The sequence below is a fragment of the Desmodus rotundus genome, chromosome 1 (assembly GCF_022682495.2).
Source record: "Desmodus rotundus isolate HL8 chromosome 1, HLdesRot8A.1, whole genome shotgun sequence".
NCBI lineage: Eukaryota > Metazoa > Chordata > Mammalia > Chiroptera > Phyllostomidae > Desmodus > Desmodus rotundus.
The window spans coordinates 172906555-172925046 of record NC_071387.1 but is presented as its reverse complement, the minus strand read 5'-3'; the positions used below and the strand labels follow the sequence as shown (position 1 = coordinate 172925046).

Sequence of the window (18492 nt, the reverse complement as noted above, 5' to 3'; positions counted from 1 at the left end):
ATTTTCATAGGAATTGCATTGAATCTATAGATTGCTTTGGGTAGTATAACTATTTAACAATATTAATTCTTCATATCCATGAACACGTTATATGCTTCCATTTATTTATATCTTCTTTAATTTCTTTCTTCACTCTTACAATTTTCTGAGTACAGATCTTTTATTTCTTTGGTTAAATTTATTCATAAGTATTTTATTCTTTTTGATGTGCTTGTAAATGGGATTGCTTTCTTAATTTCTCCTTTTGATATTTTGTTATTGGTGTGCAAACTGCAACCAATTTCTGAATATTAATTTTGTATCCTGCTGCTTTACTGAATTTATCTCAGTTCTAATAGATTTTGGTGGCCCTTTAGGGTTCTCTCTATTGAATATTATGTCATCTGCAAATAATGACAGTTTTACTTCTTTCTTTCCAATCTGGATGTTGTTTATTTCTTCTTGTTTGATTGCTGTGGCTAAAACTTCCAATACTATGTTGAATACAAGTGGTAAAAGTGAATATCCTTATCTTTTTCCTGACCTTAAGGAAAATGCTTTTAGCTTTTCCCCACTGAGTATGATGTTAGCTGTAGGTTTGTCATATATGGCTTTTATTATGTTGAGGTATGTTCCCTCTATTCACACTTTGCCAAGAATTTTTATCATAAATGGATGCTGCATTTTGTCATATGATTTTTATGCATCAACTGATATGACCATATAGTTGTTATCCTTCATTTTGTTTATGTGATATATCATTTTAATTGATTTTCAGATATTGAACCAACCTTTCATCCCAGGAATATATCCCACTCGATCATGCTGTATAATCTTTTTAATGTGTTGCTGAATATGGTTTGCTAATATTTTGTTGAGGATTTTTGCATTTATGTTCATCAGGGTTATTGGCCTATAATTTTCTTTTTCTTTTTTTGGTAATGTCTTTGTCTGGTTTTGAAATCAGGGAGATGCTGGCCTCATAAAATGAGTTTGGGAGCCTTTCATCCTCTTCAATTTTTTGGAATAGTTTGAGAAGAACAGATATTAATTCTTCCTTAAATGTTTAGTAAAATTCACCTGTGAAGCCATTTGGTCCAGGACTTTGTTTGTTGGGAGTTTTTCATTACTGATTTGATTTTGCTAGTAGTAATCAATCTGTTCAGATTTTCTATTTCTTTTCGATTCAGTCTTAGAAGATTCATTGTTCTTAGAAGATTGTTTCTAGGAATTTATCCATTTCTTCCGGATTGTCCAATTTGTTGGCAGCCATTTTTTTATTCAGTAGTGTCAGTTGTCACTTCTCCTCATTCATTCCTACTTTTACTTATTTGGGTCCTCTCTCTTCTTTGGTGAGTTTGGTTAAAGGATTATCAATCTTGTTTATCTTTTCAAAGAACCAGCTCTTGATTTCATTGATATTTTGTATTTTTTAGAGTATATATTTTTTATTTCCACTAGATCTTTATTTTTTCCTCCTTTACTCACTTTGGGCTTTGTTCGTTGTTCTTTTCTAGTTCCTTTAGATGTAAGGTTAATTTGCTTGTGATTTTTCTTGTTTCTGGAGGTAGGCATGTACTGCTATGAGTTTCCTCTTAGAGCTGTTTGGCTGTGTCCATAGATTTTGGGTCACTGTGTTTTCATTTTCATTTTTCTCAAGGAATCTTTTGATTTCTTTCTTGATCTGTTAACCCATTCCTTGTTTAGTAGAATGTTATGCAGCTTCCATGTGTTTGTGTGTTTTTCAGTTTCACATTGAGTTCTTTGGAATGTAATTTTAGTACTTCTACAAAAAGAGGAAGAAAGAAAACCCTAGAAAAAAAACAATTTGGAAAAAGTAATCAGAGGTGTCAATAGAGCAACTTGCAGGACAAAGATTGCATATATTTTGAGTATAAATTTAAAACTAATACATGCAAAATGAATATGTACTTTCTGACCTTTCTTTGCACCACAAAGAAAGAATCCTTAAGGTTTCTTTAGTAACAGAACAGGTACAAAGTTAAATGCAACACTACAGCCTCAACTCTTCGTTAATTGGCTTTGGAGGCTTTTGTTTTTAAGCCTAAGGACTGTATTAAAACAAGAGAACAGAGCTGGAAGATGTGTGGGTGCAGGGAATGGTTTGAACAGTGGGAAATGAGAGTACAGTCAGAAAGAGAGGAAATTATCACGAATACTGCTGCATTTTGCAAAGATTCATCTCCTAACGAAAAACAATGTCTTCAAACAATAGGTCTTTTCTGATTAAAAAACTATTAGTGACAAAGAGAAAAAAGTTTCTTATCAGCTTTCATAAACATCGAGCAAAAACAGGGATCATATGCCTCTTATCTTCTGACTTGTGGGTCTAAATTAAGGTTAGTTGAGTATACAACCACTTCCACATTTTAGCTCCCTAAGTACCACAAAACTTGACATTAGAAGGAAGAGCTTTCAAAATCTGTTGAGCAAAATTTCACTTGATCTTAGCCAAAAGGCCAAGAAGTGATATTTGGCACAATTTGTTTGTTTTAAAAGCATTAATTAGAATCTTATAAGTGATCCATCAGGTAAAAGAAAGACTGCAAATTAAAAAAAAAAAAAAAAGCTTTCCAAAGGCATGTCCAAGGCCAATGCCCATCCTGAACAAAACTGTAAAATTAATTGGCATTCTACCACTTTTTGCATTCCCTTCTCTGACACTCCTCTCTATTTTCCCCGCCCCAATACTTACACCCAAATCTAATTAACCACTGTACTCAACTAGTAGCCAATCAGTTACGGATGTGAGCTAGTCAAGTTCCCAGAGGTATTTGAATCTGAATGTAAATCGTTTGAAGACTAAGTAAACTTTCAGCCTCAAAGGCAGTAATTCTCAACCTTGGCTGTGCATTAGAATTACCTAGGCAGCTTTTTAAAAGCTGGTGCCATCGCCATCCTCCTAAGGAATTAAGTCAGAATCTTTGGGGGCCAGGCGTAAACACCAGAACTGTTTAAAGTTCTCCAGATCATTCCAATGTGCAGCCACAGATAAGGTCCATTGCTTTAGGGAAAGCATTTGAAACAATGAAATTTCAAGCTACTGAAAGAGATATTTTTAAAGGAAAATATATCATGTTGCTTGCTCTGTTGAGCTTGCCAAGTAATGAAAAACCTCTGTTCACAGTAAAGACCATTTTTATTATGGAAAAAATGCTACATTTAAAAAATCACTAGAGACTCAATTTCTAAGTCTTGATTTCTGCAAGTTACTTCATTTGAGTTTTACCCGAGGAATATAAATAGTAACATGTCTATCTCATGGTGCTGCTGAGGATGATCAAATGCAACAGGGCACCAGAAAATGTTTTACACTGGAGAATTTTATTTATCTTCACAGAGCTGAACTGTAAAACCACTTATCATTAAAAAAGAGTAGTTGTAATGTGCACTACAACTGTAATATGGATTATTACCTAAAAGATTTACCACTTTGTGTTAATAAAATTGCTTTTTGAAACGTAAGTGTCTAACCCAATGATTCTCAAAGTATGTTTTCTGAACCAGGAGCACCACCGTCACCTAGAAACTTGTCCGAAATGCCAAATCTTGGAATCTACGACAGACCGGTCAAATCAGAAACTGGTGGCAGAACCTAGCAATCTTGTTTGAACAAACCCTCTACGTAATTTTGATGCACGGTAAAATGTGAGAACCGCACATCTAGCCAAACATTAGTAAAAACAGAGTATGTGTGACTGAAATCCAAGGGTGACTATATACTATTAGTTATTTGAATCTTTAGAAGTCAGAGTATGAAGGCACACTAGCATAAATTACTAGCACATAAAAAAAAACTCCTAAATCTTTATATTTTAAAATAATGCAATTCTCACTACCCAGCCAGCCTGTATCAATGAACACATTAATCATGAATACAGTGGCAGTACCTAAATTTGGGAGTCAGATAAATTATAGAGTATACAATACTTTGAATAAGAAATAAAAAATACAGAACTCTAGTAGAAATAACAATGGTTCAGATAATAGCCACGTTTTAATTCATTGGGCTTGGGTTTCTCTCAGAGGAAGAGTCATAACTGTATCTTAAAAGTCACATTCATCCTGAAGACAACACCCCACGGCACGTCAGTGTTCGCATTCGGGCTAAGGAAGTGTTTCATCACTGACTCAGGGAGAAGACCATTACTTGGACTGAATCACCAGCAACATTTCCTGAAGCATTAGATTTGTCATTGGATCTGCTAAGCAACAGAAAAATAGTCTCAAAATTTCTTATCTTAAAAGAACTCATAAGAAAGAGCTATCCACATTGCTCCCAAACAAAGTCCAAAGGTCTTGCCATTAATGAGACATAGGCGGGTCAGGAACAGGTAAGAATACTGAGGAATCTTGTGAGATTGCAATAGAAAGTTCTTCAAGATCTTTCTTGTTCTCTCTTTTTCCATTTTAAAAAGTTTGGGCAGCCTCAAGACACCTAACAGCACCACTCTGGAAGGACGAGAGTGAAGTATCGCAATTGAGAACTGACTTTAGTGTTTGACATTAGTTCCCTCATGAAAAGTACGTAGAACTGACCTGTGCGTGAAAGATTCCTTAACTATAGATGCGATTCCATTTACCATTACCAAGGAGATGACTCTGGCTCTCTCTCTGATCAAGATTCCTGAGTCCCACCAGATTTTATTTTCTTCAATCATATGCTTCTTGTATTTAAAAAACTTGGGGTTTAAAGTGGGGGCATATATAAGAAGAGTAACTCCAATAAGTAATATTGGCACCCTATATCCTAAGAAATATTTCCTATCTATTCATAGTAAAGAAAACAAAAGAGAGGAGCTTGGTTTTACATATCCATGCTCATCAAAAGTATACTGCCTCTGCCTGCCAATCCTTTGGCCCCACCTCATAAGAAGAACAGAAATTCTAAGCTCTCATTTTCCACACTGAAAAGAGCTAAAACAAATACATAATTGCCAAAATAATTCCTTTTGCTCATTCAGTCACCTATGACTATTGAGTACCCAGTATGTGCCAGGCATTGTTCTAGGTGCAAAATGAGTCTAGAGACATGCACAGACTTCAGTGATGAAGACGTGGAGTCTATGCAATTAGCGTGCTAGGTTTCTGGTTCTCTGTCAACCAAGACCAGCGGTACTCAAACTTGACCAAGCATCAGAAGCACCCACAAAGTTCGCTAAAACATAGATTGCTTGGCTCCACCCAGAGAGTTTCTATTCAGTGTGTGTGAGACAGGGCCCCCAAATCAGCCTTTCTAATAAATTCAGAAGTGATGTTGATGCTGCTGGTCTAGGGACCACACTTTGAGAAACACTTGCCAAGACAAATGGGCACTCTTCACACTATGCCTGCCAACTTACAAGCACTGTACATCTCTCTTCCAAAGAAGGCAATGGCCCCACGAGTGCTACTATAATCACTTACAACTGAGCACAATTCCAGTTCCCAGAACCATCTCAAATATCTAGGATCAGTAACCTCAGAGAGAAGGAAGAAATATAGGTAACAAAGAAGAGAAAATTGTCCTTCCAGGGGCATTTCTCCCTCCTTTTCTTTGATTTATCCCCTATCACAAGAAATCACTTTTCTATTTTGATTTCTCAATACAAGTGCTATGGAAAAAAATAACACTCATTTAGATTTTTCATATTTCTTTAATAAAATCATAGTTTTTCTTCTAAATTTAGTTCTCATGACTTATTTTTTTCTTTTTTGTTGGACCATCCCCCTTTTTGAACAAAAGAATCAGGGTTAGAAGGAACATTGTGAATTCACTTAATCCCTTCTTGGCCTCAGACAAGACTGTGTCTAAACTATCCCCAAATATAGCAATTTTTTGTACAAAGACGAACAGGCACTAAGAATTTGCCATTCAACATTCTGTCACGAACTTAAAGATACTAATATACTTTCCCTCAGCCTTCTCTTCTCTAAGCTAATCCAACCTCAACACAAATGTTTCTCATTAGATTTCCTAAACTTTAAATTATTCTGATTCTTCTTTAATAAGTTTATCTCACCTTACCGAGGGCCTGAATTATGTATGTACTCTTATCAGGAAGACTTCTTTTTGATATGTGAAAAGGGGAAAGTTAATTGATAGACTGAATAAAGAATTAAGAAGTTAATTGGAACCAATTAGGAAGTTAATTGGAATAAAGAAATATATATGTATAAATGCCACTAAAGAATAACACAGTGGCATTCACTTGAACATTAAAAGAAACAGTAATGCCCTATCCTTTTTGTATCTTTACATTACATATCACCAACCATTCCACACGTAAAATGGATGGGAATTAGAGATCCTTTAAAGTATGCCACAAATTATACATAACCGTGTTTCATGACACTTCACACAGGAGAAAACATTAGTTCTCATTCTCTTTTGTTTGGGTAGTGTTTGCTGCTGAATTTGCATTTGCAGTGGATCAATGACTTAATTCTGTATGAGTCTAAAAATACTGACTTGATCACATGATAATCATCTGTGTAAAAATAATTTATCTGATTCAATCCTTGAAAATCACAGGTATTAGAGGTTCAGTGAGTAAAGGACAAGATAGGATGAAGTCCATGTTAAGTGATATGTTTCCAAGAAGTTTAGAAAGAAAAACTTGGTAATACATTGGAATAGAGGGTAAAATGGGATAATTCATTTTATTTCAATTTTTCCCATTCTAAATACCACTATTCAAAATTTAACTTTTGCTTTCGGAACGGTGAGGTGCTTTAGCCTAGGCCTGAGGGATAGGTTTGTCTCTTTGCCTAATGCAACCAAGGTGTACGGTGGAGGCGATGCACTTAGTCTCCAGAGAGAAGGAAGATGCTGCTTGCACAGCACTTCTACTCACCAGTCCATGCAGCAGCAAGGGTGTTGGCTTTGAAGGAAGCCAACTGTCCTGCTCTCCCAGCCAGAGGTAAAGAATTGCATTGGTGGCCACTAGAGGGAGGAGGATTAGGAATAGAGTAAATTGTGGGGAAAAGGCACCCATGAAAAATGCACATGGGACAACCAACACATCACCAACCACCGCCTAGCAGCTACCTCTCTGAGGGACTATAATGGGGGTCAGCACACACTGTTAACCCAGAGACCCAGACACCAGTAATGATTGTAGTGCCCTGGTAAATAGCCCCTTAACTGTGATGGCAGGAAAAGGGAGTTTGAGTAGGATTATGGGAAACACGCAGGCACACAAACACAAGCACACGAACACAGACACGCAGGCACACAGACATACATTCTCATCCCCCATTACAAGAAGTTGTATCTGTGCAGTCTGATTCTTGCCCATTTTCTCATTTAAAACTCTTGATGTTCTTTACCAAGAATGCGTTCACGAAAAGCAAACAGCCCACCTTCAAGTTAGTCTTGGGAGAAGCACCAGCAGAGACACTCATTGTGCCAAGATGTATTTTACCAACAAATCTGTACAAATTACATGAGGTTAAAAACAAACGGAATATAATATAATTAAAGCAAAGTTTCTTTTGCTAAATTACAGCTTCAAGCAAACCTGCAAGAAATGTTTCCAATTAGCTTCTTTAGCAAACACAAAGCACAGCTCAGAACATGTTCTGCTTTCCATCCTGCCCTCTGGGTGGGCTGCCTAGTGGGTGTCTTACCTCCAGCACAAGTAGCCGAGCATTCTGACCAAGGCTGATGATTCCACGTGAAGCCAACTTCACTGTCTCCACTTCCAGTCCGAGGGATGGGAACATTGAATTTATACCTAATTCCCAAATTCTGTTCTTGGAGCAGAACCTGCCATTGAAAATAACTGGTGAAGCTAATTAAAATACAATGAGCCTTCATTCAGATAGTTATTATTTCTTTTGAAGAAGATGATGTCATAAAGTAAGTCTTATAGGAAACTTAAGATAACGTTTAGAATACATGCACTTACATGGAATTATTTCCTTCCATTTCCATGGGTAATTTGGAGCCATTTCTGTTATCTTACCTTGTTTGGTTATAAAACAATCATATGGAAAGAGCACTATGGCTTTAACTTTACCAGGATTTTAAACACTTGGGCAAACCATTTTACCTTTATTCACCTAATCTCACCAATGATAAAGCAGAGATAATAAGGCCTGCCTCTTCCTACCTCACAGGGCAGATGACAGAGAGTAGAAATAAAGAGGCAAAGACACATTTACCACGACAATGAGATTTTCCGAGATGGGACCTTGAGCTTCCAAGGATTCTGGTTCATCAGTTGGTCTCTTGTAGTGAAAAGCTGTCCCAGCAATATCAAACTTCCTAGGCCAGTCAATAGTCCAGGCACCATTAAGGTAATAATCATCTCTTTCAGATTTTAAAGCTAAAAAAAACAAATCACAGAATACCTAAAAATATGAAACTTTATTTACCACAATATCACTGATTAACAACAACTACACTGAAGTATACAATGAATATCCACTTCCATTTAGAGGCAGGATTCTTGACCATTTTCATTTTTTGAAAGATTTCATTTGCTTATTTTTAGAGAGACGGGAAGAGAGGAAAAAGAGAGGGAGAGAAACATCAATGCAAGAGAGAGTCATCTATTGGTTGCCTCTCTTACACACCCCAACTGAGGACTGAATCCAGAACTAAGGCATGTTCCCTGACTGGGAATTGAACCGGTGACCTTTAGCCTTGCAGAGTGATGCCCAACCAACCGAGCCACACTGGTCAAGCTTGGACGTTTTCTTAAGTACAAATTAAAATGATAATCTTCCATGTGGATGTCAAGAAGATATTAAGTATGTATAATGTCATTGATAGAAAGGAATAAAACATTATCAGGAGAAATAAACATATGGAACTAGCAAGGAAAACTATGACAAAAGAAATAACTAGGGATGGGAGAGATGCAGGAAGCAGACTTTTCTGTCCAAATATTTAAAAAGTAGTTGTATGAATATGGAGTGGGCAGAAACCATGGTACTGGCACATGGACAACAATGGAAACAAACAGAGAGTTAAGAAATAAACCCCAGTATATATGAGAATATATAACAAAAGAAGCATCTTAAATTAGAAAAAAAAAGATAAGATATGAAACCAAGACACAAGATTAGCCATCTGGCAAAAAAAAAAAAAAAGAGGCTGAATTTACATTTCATTCATTATAAATACCATAATTCCACCCTTAGGTACATATCCAAAAGAAATGAAAATAGGTACTGAAACAAATATTTGTACATACATGTTTATAGTAGCACTATTCCCAATAACCAAAGGTGGAAACAACCCAAATGTCCATCAGTAGATGAACAAATAAACAAATTTTGGTATAGGCAATGCAATGAAATATTATTCCGCAAAAAAAAAAAAAAAAAAAGGAATGAAGTACTAGTACATGCTCCAATTATAATGAACCTCCAAATCATGCTAAGTGGAAAACACTAGATAGAAAGAGTCACATATAGTAAACTTCCATTTATGGGAAATACCCAGAACAGGAAAACCCATAGGGACAGAAAGCAGACCGGTGGGTTCCAGAAATGAGGGAATGGGGATTAACTGCATGATGGACACAGGGTTCTTCTCAGGGTGATGAAAATATATTTTGGAATGTACCAAATGCCACTAAATTGTTCACTTGAAAATGGTTGAATTCTGTTATGTGAATTTCACTCAATAAAAACACAATGAAAAAAGAGAGAAAGAATTAATGCCAGATGGGCAGATATTAGAAAGTAAACATAGTTGAATAATAAAATGTTCAGAGGAAATGTGGGAGAACTTAAAAAAAATAACACTGAGATATAAAATACTTTTTCAAGCATGACAAAAACCCACAGAAAGTAGAAAGGGAAAGGTTAATAAATACGCATGCACAATTTTTAAACCTCTATAGCAAAAAATGTATTAAAAACATTTAACTATTGACAGGAAAAGGTTATTAGAACTATTATATAAGAAAAAAAAGCTGGAGAACCAAGATGACAGCGTAGGTGGACACACTGCGCCTCCTCGCACAACCAGAACTGACAGAAAATCGAACGGCAAGGAAGTCCGACACCAAGGAAATAAAAAATAAACACTCATCCAGACCGGTAGGAGGGGTGGAGACGGGCAGCTGGGGCAGAGAGGACTCCAGTTGCTGTGGCGGGACCGAGACTGGTGGAGTGTGAGACCAACAGGGCAGGCAGTTTGACCACTGGCAGACCCTGCGGCCCCACATTCGCGCACAGATAAACCAGGACCATCGGCGGGGAGCAGAGCAGACCGCGTAACACAGCGCTCCAGCACAGGGAAATAAAGCCTCAAACCTCTGATTGAAAACGCCCATGGGGGTTGGGGCAGCAGCAGGAGAGACTCCCAGCCTCACAGGAGAGGTCGTTGGAGAGACCCACAGGGGCCTAGAGTGTGCACAGGCCCACCCACTCGGGAACCAGCACAGAGGGGCCCAGTTTGATTGTGGGTAGAGGAGTGAAAGACTGAAATCTGGTGGAGAGGGGAGCAGGCGCCATTGCTCCCTCTTGGCCCCTCCCCCACGTACAGCATCACAGTGCAGCAACCATCATTACCCCGCCCTGGTGAACACCTAAGGCTCCGCCCCTTAAAGTAACAGAAGCACCAAGACAAAAAAAATATATATGGCCCAAATGACAGAACACTTCAAAACTCCAGAAAAAATGCAACTAAGCAAGGAAGAGATAGCCAACCTATTGGATGCACAGTTCAAAACACTGGTTATCAAGACGCTCACAGACTTGGTTGAATCTGTTCGAAAAACAGATGAAAAAATGAAGCCTATGCTAAGAGAAACAAAGGAAAATGTACAGGGAACCAATAGTGATGAGAAGGAAACTGGGACTCAAATCAACGGTGTGGACCAGAAGGAAGAAAGAAACATCCAGCCAGAAAAGAATGAAGAAACAAGAACTTGGAAAAATGAGGAGAGGCTTAGGAACCTCCAGGACACCTTGAAATGTTCCAACATCTGAATTATAGGGGTGCCAGAAGGAGAAGAGGAAGAACAAAAAATTGAGAACTTATTTGAACAAATAATGAAAGAGAACTTCCCTCATCTGGCAAAGGAAATAGACTTCCAGGAAGTCCAGGAAGCTCAGAGAGTCCCAAAGAAGCTGGACCCAAGGAGGAACACACCAAGGCACATCATAATTCCATTAGCCAAGATGAAACAGAAGGAGAGAATCTTGGAAGCAGCAAGAAAAGAGGAGACAGTTACCTACAAAGGACTTCCCATAAGACTGTCAGCTGATTTCTCCAAAGAGACCTTACAGGCAAGAAGGGGCTGGCAAGAAGTATTCCAAGTCATGAAAGGCAAGGACCTACATCCAAGATTACTGTATCCAGCAAAGCTATCATTTAGAATGGAAGGGAAGATCAAGTGCTTCTCAGATAAGGTCAAGTTAAAGAAGTTCATCATCACCAAGCCCTTATTATATGAAATGTTAAAGGGACTTACCTAAGAAAAAGAAGATCAAAAATAGGAACAGTAAAAATGACAGCAAACTCACAGTTATTAACGACCACAGCTAAAACAAAAACAAGAGCAAACTAGGCAAACAACTAGAACAGGAACAGAACCATAGAGATGGAGATCACATGGAGGGTTGTCAATAGGGGAGTGGGAGGGGGAGAGCGGGGGGAAAGGTACAGAGAATAAGTAGCATAGATGATAGGTGGAAAATAGACAGGGGGAGGGTAAGAATAGTGTAGGAAATGTAGAAGCCGAAGAACTTGTAAGTATGACCCATGGACATGAACTATGGGGGGGGAATGTGGAAGGGAGGGGGTGGGCAGGATGGAGTGGAGTGAGGGGGGGGAAATGGGACAACTGTAACAGCATAATCAATAAATATATTTTTAAAAAATAAATAAAAAGAAAAAAAAGCTGTGGTACATATACACAATGGAATACTACTCAGTCATAAAAAAGGAAATCTTACCCTTTGCAACAGCATGGATGGACCAGTACAGTACTATGCCAAGTGAAATAAGCCAGTGAGACAAAGACAAGTACCATCTGATTTTACTTATATGTGGAATTTAAAGAACAACATAAACTAACAAAATAGAAACAGACTCAGATATAAAGAATAGACAGCTGTCATAGGGGAGACGTTTGGGTGCTAGGTGGAAAAGGTGAAGGGATTAAGTGAGGGAAAAAAGAACTCATAGACACAGGTAACAGTATGGTGATTACCACAGGGAAAGGGGGGAAGTGGCAGGTAGAAGAGGACAAAGTGGGGGCTAAATGATAAAGGAAGGAGATTTGACTTAGGACGGTAAACACACCATACAGAGTGACATTATCTGTATGATACAAAATACAGATAATGTATTATAGAATTGTATACCTGAAACCTAATATAATATAATTTTATTAACTAATGTCACCCCAATAAATTCAATAAAAATTCTTAAAAGTACTATAAGTAGAGAAAACAGTGATAATTTTTTATCCTCACCTGGGGATATGCTTCTTGATTTTTCAGAGAGAGGAGAAGGGAGGGAGAGGAGAGAGAGATACACTCATGTGAGAGAGAAACATCAATTGTTTGCCTTTTGCAGGTGCCCTGACCAGGACTAAGCCTGCAACCTAGTTATGTGCCCTCATGGGGATTTGAACCTATGACCTTTCAATCTGCGAGACTATGCCCAACCAATTGAGCCACACCGGCCAGGGCAAGTGACAACTTTGATCAGGATTATCATGATTTCGTAATGACAAACATGTCAGTTTAATTTTTCTGTTATTATTGTAGCTTCTTCAAAAAAATTAATTTATCAGGTCAGATAAACAAGCAGCCCAAAAAGGACTATGAGTGTCCCGGTGCCGTCTCTGACCCTCCGGGCCTCTACCACTTGCCTCAATGGTACAGGCCGTTTTCGTTGCCCCACTCCAACCTGCCTGGCTTATAGGCTTGGGCTTTCTTGACTTCAGAGATGTTGAGAAGATTTGTTTGTCAAAAATAAATTTAGTTAGCCTTTTAGGATAAGAACATGTCAACTGATTTTAAGGATTATTTAGTTTTGAGTTTTTCTTTATTTCAAAATTTTTATTTTCAATTCTTACAGTGGTTTCCTGTCTCATTTAAAATATCAGAATTACTTAGGTTATATGAGGACCTCTGAACCTGTATAATATGAAATAGTAAAAATAAAAACAGATACCCCTCTCCCCAACATTTCCATAGTCTCCTTCAGTTTGAACTCTCACTTTCCCCTCTCCCACTACTCAGCGAAGGGATCCTAACACACCTTTGCTGGTACCATTCGTGGTTCAGAAAACACTAAGCATTTATTAAGTACTAGATGATAATTAACTAACACAGGAGGATGTGGCACTATGGACAGAGAATTATCAAAGGTCACAATGTAATGTGACAAATCTTATTTTTGTTTTTAGTCTTGCTAATACAGTAAAGAATCCAAAATTATGATATAAAAATAAAGGGGTCTTCTTATATAAAGGAAGAACCTGACTGTATTGGTGTTCTATCTAAAGATGTATTCAAATGTCTTATTTTTAAAAGATTAAAGGAAAAGACGATGATACTTTAAAAGGAATAAGAACTCGTACAGGCCTCGTAGGGGTCTCTGGAGAGTTTAAATCTATCTGGAAAGATCAAACATCAAATACATAGACTTGCCGCTTCTTTCCCTGTTGAAATAACTGCTATTGGACTTGCACTCTAACTGCAAACCATGAGAAAACTCACAAAAACATGTGAATCAGCTGTTTTTAGACACTGGCCAGGACAGTGCATGACCGAGATATATTCAGGACAGGACACAAGGTGAGTTGTAAAACCTCCCCAGTTTTCTGCCTGAAGGCACTTTCTGTGTAGGTGTGGAATGGAAGAACCCAAGCAGAGCATCATATTCTACTCTGCTGGAAGACAGAGATCAGAAATTGGGATAGCTGAAGTTTGCAGGACCAAAAAAGCTAGAGTAGAAAGAGGGGCTCTGTTGCTGAATAGTACTTTCTGTATGTATAGGATAAAATTCCATGAAGCCGGAGAACCAAGATGGCAGCGTAGGTAGACACACTGCGCCTCCTCGCACAACCAGCACTGACAGAGAATCGAACAGCAAGGGGGACCAACACCAAGAAAATAGAAAATAACCATTCATCCAGACTGGTAGGAGGGGCGGAGACGGGCACCGGGGTGGAGAGGACTCGCGTGGCTGTGGCGGGACTGAGACTGGCGGAGTGTGGGACAAATGGCGCAGGCAGTCTGAGCACTAGCAGACCCCGCGGCCCCACATCTGCGCAGATAAACCCAGAGGGCCGGACTCAGAGTGGCGGAGAGTGGGGCAGGCAGAGCAGCGGGTAGCACCCCGCGGCACCAAATTCGCCCACAGATAAACCTGACGAACGCCGGGCAACGAAGCAGACCGTGCAACCCAGGGCTCCAGCTCCAGGAAATAAAGCCTCAAACCTCTGATTGAAAGCGCCCCTGGGGGTTGGGGCAGCAGCAGGAGAGACTCCCAGACTCACAGAAGAGGTTGTTGGAGAGACCCACAGGGGCCTAGAGTGTGCACAGGCCCACTTACTCGGGAACCAGCACCAGAGTGGCCCAGTTTGATTGTGGGTATCGGAGTGAAAGATTGAAATCCGGAGGAGAGTGAGGCAGGCGCCATTGCTCCCACTTGGCCCCTCCCCCTCATACAGCGTCACAGCTCAGCGACCAGCGTTACCCCGCCCTGGTGAACACCTAAGGCTCCGCCCCTTAAAGTAACAGAAGCACCAAGACAAAAAAAAAAAAAAAAAAAAATGGCCCAAATGACAGAACACTTCAAAGCTCCAGAAAAAATACAACTAAGCAAGGAAGAGATAGCCAACCTATCGGATGCACAGTTCAAAGCACTGGTTATCAATATGCTCACAGACTTGGTTGAATCTATTCGAAAAACAGATGAAAAAATGAAGCCTATGCTAAGAGAAACAAAGGAAAATGTACAGGGAACCAATAGTGATGAGAAGGAAACTGGGACTCAAATCAATGGTGTGGACCAGAAGGAAGAAACAAACATCCAAATAGAAAAGAATGAAGAAACAAGAACTTGGAAAAATGAGGAGAGGCTTAGGAACCTCCCGGACGCCTTGAAACGTTCCAACATCCGAATTATAGGGGTGCCAGAAGGAGAAGAGGAAGAACAAAAAATTGAAAACTTATTTGAACAAATAATGAAGGAGAACTTCCCTAATCTGGCAAAGGAAATAGACTTCCGGGAAGTCCAGGAAGCTCAGAGAGTCCCAAAGAAGCTGGACCCAAGGAGGAACACACCAAGGCACATCATAATTACATTACCCAAGATTAAACGCAAGGACCTACATCCAAGATTACTGTATCCAGCAAAGCTATCACTTAGAATGGAAGGGAAGATAAAGTGCTTCTCAGATAAGGTCAAGTTAAAGAAGCTCATCATCACCAAGCCCTTATTATATGAAATGTTAAAGGGAGTTACCTAAGAAAAAGAAGATCAAAAATTGGAACAGTAAAAATGACAGCAAACTCACAGTTATTAACGGCCACACATAAAACAAAAACGAGAGCAAACTAGGCAAACAACTAGAACATGAGGGTTGTCATTAAGGGAGTGGGAGGGGGAGAGAGGGGGAAAGGTACAGAGAATAAGTAGCATAGATGATAGGTGGAAAATAGACAGGGGGAGGGTAAAAATAGTGGAGGAAATGTAGAAGCCAAAGAACTTATAAGTATGACCTATGGACATGAACTATAGGGGGGGAATGTGGGAGGGAGGGGGGTGGGCAGGATGGAGTGGAGTGGGGGGGGGGAAATGGGACAACTGTAATAGCATAATCAATAAATATATTAAAAAAAAAAAAAGAAAAAAGAAAAAAAAAATTCCATGAAGCCAGGCAAAAAAAAAAAACTACCAGGGAGCTATTAGCAGAAAAATCCCTGGACTGAGAATTCAGAGAATTTCAATCACTAGGAAATTTAGTAGAAACCATCCCCCTACCACTGCCCCCACAGCCAAAATCATGTATTTTTATTAAGGCTGAACAGATTCTAGCATAAAGGCTACTCTGGACTCACACAAACAAAGTTCCAAAATAGCCTCAAAAGGATCAAGCTCATCTGCAAGTTACTGTACTTAATCGTTAAAAGGAAGAAAACAAAATCCAGACTTCCAATTAAGAAAATTTTGCAATGTACAACACCCAATGAAAAATTAATACAAGTGGAAAGAAGCAAGAAAATAAGATCCAAACGAAGGAAATAAACAAATAAACCAAGTAAAAGAAACAAACCCAGAAATGACAGAAAAAATTTAAATATCTATTATAAATATATTCAAGGACTTTAAAAGAAAAAATATATAAAGAGAAGAAACTGGGAGATATATATATCACATATGTGTGTATATGTATGCATGTATATGATATGTGTGTGTATATATGATATATATGTATGTGTGTGTGTGTATATATATCATCCAGATATAAACATAGAAAGTTTGCCAGATATGGTAAATATGTAGACTGAAGTTAAAGCAAAACTTAAGAGGGAAATTTATAGTGCAAAATACTTATTTTCGAGTAGAAAAAAAAGACTTTAAAAGTCTATTATCTGAATTTCTATCTTGAGAAGCTAGAAAAATAGTAAACACAAAATAAATTAAAAAAGAAAATAAAGTGTGACTAAGTGTAATACAAATGGAAAAAAATAAAAAATATTTAAACCGACATCTCATTCTTTGAGGAGACCATAAAATTACTAAAAGCCCTTACTAAATGATTAAGGAGAATAAGTCCAAATTACTGATTTGAAGAGTGACAAGAGTCATTGCTACAGACAGTGAAAGGGTAATAACAGAATACTGGCACAAGTTTATGCCAATAAATACTAAAACTTCATAGTTATTACAGAAATTGATTTTTTTCATTAAAATCTTCCCACAAAGAAAACTCTTGCCCAGATGGCTTCACAGTCAAATTGTTTCAAACATGAAGAAAAATATCAGTTTTACCATGACTCTTTCAGAAAATAGATGTGAAAGGAACACTTCCCAACTCATTTTACAAGGACAGGTTTATCCTGATATCAAAACCAACAAAGACATTATAAGAAAGAACTATAGACCAATATTACCCATGAAGATAGGTGCAAATACTTGTAACAAAATATCAGTAAATCGATTGAGCAATACATTAGATTTACATGCTAATACATTACAATAAATTGGGTTTTATCCCAAGAATGCTAGATTGATTTAGCATTGGAAAATCAATCAATGCATTGACTACATTAACAGAGAAAAAGAGTAGAAAACACAGAATCATGCAATACATTCAGAAAACTTCAAAATCCATTCATGAAAAAACTCTCAGAAAACTAGAAGTAGAAGGGAACTTACTCAACATGATAAAAGACATCTACATAAATCTAGATAAATCATATTTATTGATAAAAAAGAACATTTTCCCCTTAAGATCAGAAACAATGAAAGGATGTCCAATCTCCTCTCTTCTATTTAACATTATACTGAAGGTCCCGACCACTATTATAAGGCAAGAAAAAAGAAATAATATGTATAAAGATTGAGAATATAGAAGAAAAAATGCCCTTGTGCAAGCATTACATGATGTTCTATGTTGAAAAGAAAATCTGCAAGACAGTGATTAGAAGTAATAATTGGGCATAGCCAGGTCACAGGACATGAGCTCAATTCCAAAAGAAATCAATTGTATTGCTATATAATAACAAGCAAATAAATGAAATTAAAATATCAATATCATTTACAATAACATCAAAAAGCATGAAACACTTAGTGAGAGAGTCAAGAAAAAACATGTGCAAGACCTGTACATTGAAAAACAAACATTGGTGAACAAATGTAAAGACTTAAATATATAGGTAAATATTTCCATGTATTGGAAGATATTTTTAAGATGTCAATTCTTCTCGTATTTATCTACAAATTTCATATAATTTCTTTTTGTAAAAACTGACAAGTTGATTCTGAAACATATATAGAAACAAGGGCTGGCAAGATTGATGGTGGACGATGGGAGTGCTGTGTCACTGCAGGGAGTCTGTGGGCAGCCCTCACCAGTTTAAAGTTGGGGTTTTTTTTAAAGATTTTATTTATTTATTCTTAGAGAGAGGAGAAGGGAAGGAGAAAGAAAGGGAGAGAAATATCAATGTGTGGTTGCCTCTTGCACACCCCCTACTGGGGACCTGGCCCGCAAACCAGGCACATGCCCTGACTAGGAATCAAACCAGTGACCCTTTGGTTCTCAGCCTGTGCTCAATCCACTGAGCTACACTTGCCAGGGCCCAGTTTAAAAGTTTTTGATTCCGGTCAAGATGGAGGCATAGGTAAACATGTCTCACCTCCCTGTACTAGATTACAAAAACAAATATCACCCAGAATTGTTAGAAAATCGAGCTGTATGGAAGTCTGACAACCAAGGATTTAAAGAAGCCACATTCATCCAGACATGTGCGCTTTTCTACAATAGGGCATGCTACTAAGACTGGGAGTCAAAGCAGCTCTAC

The 18492-nt window shown here is 38.1% G+C and overlaps 1 protein-coding gene across 2 annotated transcripts in view; it reads right to left on the bottom strand.

Annotated features, from left to right (window-relative positions):
- Positions 1 to 18492, bottom strand: part of ADAMTS6 (ADAM metallopeptidase with thrombospondin type 1 motif 6) — a 240661-nt gene that overhangs the window by 47547 nt on the left and 174622 nt on the right. Inside the window, exons 19-20 of one of the 2 annotated variants that reach the window (XM_024578536.4) lie at positions 8149 to 8312; positions 7612 to 7750 (exon numbers count right to left, since the gene is read on the bottom strand). In XM_024578536.4, coding sequence (XP_024434304.2) covers positions 7612 to 7750; positions 8149 to 8312 — 303 coding nt within the window. Of the gene's footprint in view, positions 1 to 7000; positions 7751 to 8148; positions 8313 to 18492 lie in introns of those variants that run through there. The other variant, XM_053913276.2, reaches the window with a different exon arrangement.